Here is a 2,890-nt window from a genome sequence, read left to right on the forward strand (position 1 = left end):
GGGGACGGACACTCAGGGTGGTCCTGGGGGGCTCTGGGGGGCCCCTGGAGGTCTGGGGGGCTGCAAGGGTACCTGGGCAGCAGCGAGGAGGGGAAGAGGAGGCGCAGTTTGTTGTGCAGCTCCTGGAACTCCTCGAAGGTGCGCTGCACGAAGGTCACCTCGCCCGGGCTGTCCCGCTGCACCTTCACCACGTAGGTCTGCAGAGAGGTGGGGCTGTGACGTGGGATGGGGACCTGGGGCACGCCGAGCGCAGCTTGGGCCTGTCCCCAGCTGTCCCCACTCACGTAGCCCTTGCTGGGGTTGAAGACCCTCTCGTGGCGGCAGAGGAAGACGTCGCGGATCCGGCCGGACGTTTTGAGGGTGTGCGTGCGGGGGGCGAAGGACAGCGTGGGCCGGGCGTCCGAGCCCGTGAACTTCATCTGTGCCAGGTTGTGGATGAAGAAGTTGAGCTTGGTGGCCACGCTGCCCAGGCTGGACTCGATCAACCTGCAATGAGGCCACCGCGTGCTCAGTGCCACCATCCGAGGGAGCCTCCAGCCGCTCCGGCTGTGTCACCCACACATGGCCCCTACCTGGTGAAGTAGGTGGTGGCATCGGCATCCGAGTCCTGCGGCCTCAGCGCGTCGTAGACGTACTTGAGGTCCTCCAGGTCGGAGAGCTCGGGGATGCCACAGGACAGCATCTGGCAGGGATGAGGACAGGGATGAGGACAGGGGACAAAAGGACCCCTGTGCCATGCTGAGGGGAATTTTGTGGCCCCCCCGGCTCTCACCAGCCCCAGCAGGTTGAGGAAGAGGTGGGTGTGCTTGCGGATCAGGTTGTAGGCCTGGCAGCACAGGTCCACGAAGTCGTGGAAGCGGCTGGAGGGCTGGTCCCCGCCGTTGATGACGTACGCCATGTCCGAGGTGAAGACAAATGGCGCCCGGTCCCTGCGCCGGGGGACAGGAGACACAAAGTGAGCAGGGATGGGGGTCAGGATGAGGAGAGGGAGAGGTCACCCACCACCGGGACATGGAGAGGAAGAGGTCACCCACCACCAGGACAAGGACAGGGAGCTTCCCCCTCCGCAGGGAAGAGGGCAGGAGGTCCCAGGGGCCTCTCTCACCTCTTGATGTTGCCGAACATCTGGGCATGGCCCAGGAACCGGCCGAAATCGATGTGGAACATGTGGCCCGTGGTCTTGAGCATGATGTTGTCGTTGTGCCTGTCACAGATGCCCAGCACGTAGGTGGCCACACAGCAGCCGGCGCAGGAGTAGATGAAGTTTTCCACAGCCTGCGAGGAAGGAGGGAGGGAAGGACAAGCGTGGAGAAAGGATGGATGTGATGGGAAGCGAGGGGCTGGTCCCTGGAATGGGGGACACGAGGAGCAGGGACTCTCCCTCACCTTCTCGTACTCGTCCTCCTCGGGGTTGTGCTTCTGCAGCCAGTCCGCCAGCGGCCGGTCCTTGAAGGAGCCCGTCACGCCGTGCTCCACCTGGATTTTTCGCAGGGTCTCGGCGTTGGGGATCATCTCCACCATGCCTGGTGGCCGGGACAGCGGGGTGAGACCCTTCCAACCCCAAACAGCGAGACCCTGACCCCCTTTGCCACCAACCCACCCATCACCACTGCCTGACAGGGATAGGCTGGTGGGATCAGACCCCAGGATGTCCCGAGCCATCCCCAGCCCCACCCGGAGCCTGGTGAGCCTTGGGGACAGCCAAACTCCATCTCACCTCGCCCGCGGCCGGTGGAGAAGCAACGGAAGATGACCATGCGCATGTCCAGCCCCTCCTGCACCCAGATCTTGTTCATGATGCGGATCATCTGCAGCGTCAGCATGTCCTGCCGCAGGTCATCGCCACACTGCCGGGGAAGAGCCACCAGAGCCGTCAGAGCCAGGGGAGAGCCAGCAGAGCCAGCAGCAAGGGTGATCTCGGAGGGCTGGGGCAGGATTTGGGCATGGCCAAGGGCACCAGGCTCACCTTGAAGATGACCCGGATGTTCTCCCCGAGCGGATCCACGTTCTGGAAGGAGAGCTTCAGCGGGACGGCGTTGGAGTTGAAGTAGGAGCAGTCCTGCCGCGGGAGCGAGGGGCAGCTGGTCAGGGTGGGCCACAGAGGAGCGGGCAGAGGAGCCCCCTGAGCCCCCCAGGGATGGCACTCACCCGGGGCACGATGCCCTTCACCAGCAGGCTGGGACTGAGCGGCAGCCGGCACGAGCCGTGGGCCTTGAAGAACTGCGCCACGTCCTCCAGCCCCTCGCGCAGGATGCCCTGCGGGGTGGGAATGGGGTGGGGTGGGCATGGGATGGGATAGGGTGGGATGGGATGCAGTGGGATGCAATGGGATGGGAGAGAGAGGGGTGGGCATGAGAAAGGGTTAGCATGGGATGGAGTAGGCATGGGATAGAGCGGGCAAAAAGCACGGCAGACACGGGATAGGATGGACATGCATAGGATGGGCATGGCACGAGGTGGGCATGGGATGGGACAGGGGACTGACACCCAGCACCCTCTGTACCCCTCCTGGCACCCTGGCACCCACCTGGCGGGCGGACGGGGCAGCATCCCGGACCTGCTGTGCCAGCCTGGCCAGCGTGCTGACCAACAGGCACTGCCGGTCAAACTCCTCGCGCAGCCCCTTCCCGCAGCAGCACAGCAGCGCCGCCAGTAGATACTGGTACCGAATGCTGAACTGGGAGTCTTTGAGGCCGTCCTTCAGCAGCCTGCTCAGGGACACGCGGGGTCAGGCCGGGCTCAGGGTGCCCCCCGGCTTGGGGACACGTGGGGAGTCCCACCCCCGGCACTCCCAGAGCCCCTCAAACCCACCAGAAGAAGTAGTGGGTGATCTTCAGGTCGCAGATCGCCCTCTTCATGAGGAAGCGCACAAGGGGGATGTCCCGGTGAC

The 2,890-nt window shown here is 64.6% G+C and overlaps 1 protein-coding gene across 1 annotated transcript in view; it reads right to left on the minus strand.

Moving 5' to 3' along the window:
* The window catches only part of PIK3C2B (phosphatidylinositol-4-phosphate 3-kinase catalytic subunit type 2 beta), a 17,246-nt gene that overhangs the window by 1,162 nt on the left and 13,194 nt on the right, over positions 1-2,890 (minus strand). The window contains 11 exon segments of the mRNA XM_017727159.1: positions 33-197; positions 285-486; positions 573-682; positions 773-929; positions 1,106-1,275; positions 1,387-1,523; positions 1,718-1,847; positions 1,967-2,059; positions 2,149-2,256; positions 2,528-2,708; positions 2,812-2,888. Coding sequence (XP_017582648.1) covers positions 33-197; positions 285-486; positions 573-682; positions 773-929; positions 1,106-1,275; positions 1,387-1,523; positions 1,718-1,847; positions 1,967-2,059; positions 2,149-2,256; positions 2,528-2,708; positions 2,812-2,888 — 1,530 coding nt within the window.

This window comes from Corvus brachyrhynchos, unplaced genomic scaffold (assembly GCF_000691975.1).
Source record: "Corvus brachyrhynchos isolate BGI_N302 unplaced genomic scaffold, ASM69197v1 scaffold72, whole genome shotgun sequence".
NCBI classification, from domain to species: Eukaryota; Metazoa; Chordata; class Aves; order Passeriformes; family Corvidae; genus Corvus; species Corvus brachyrhynchos.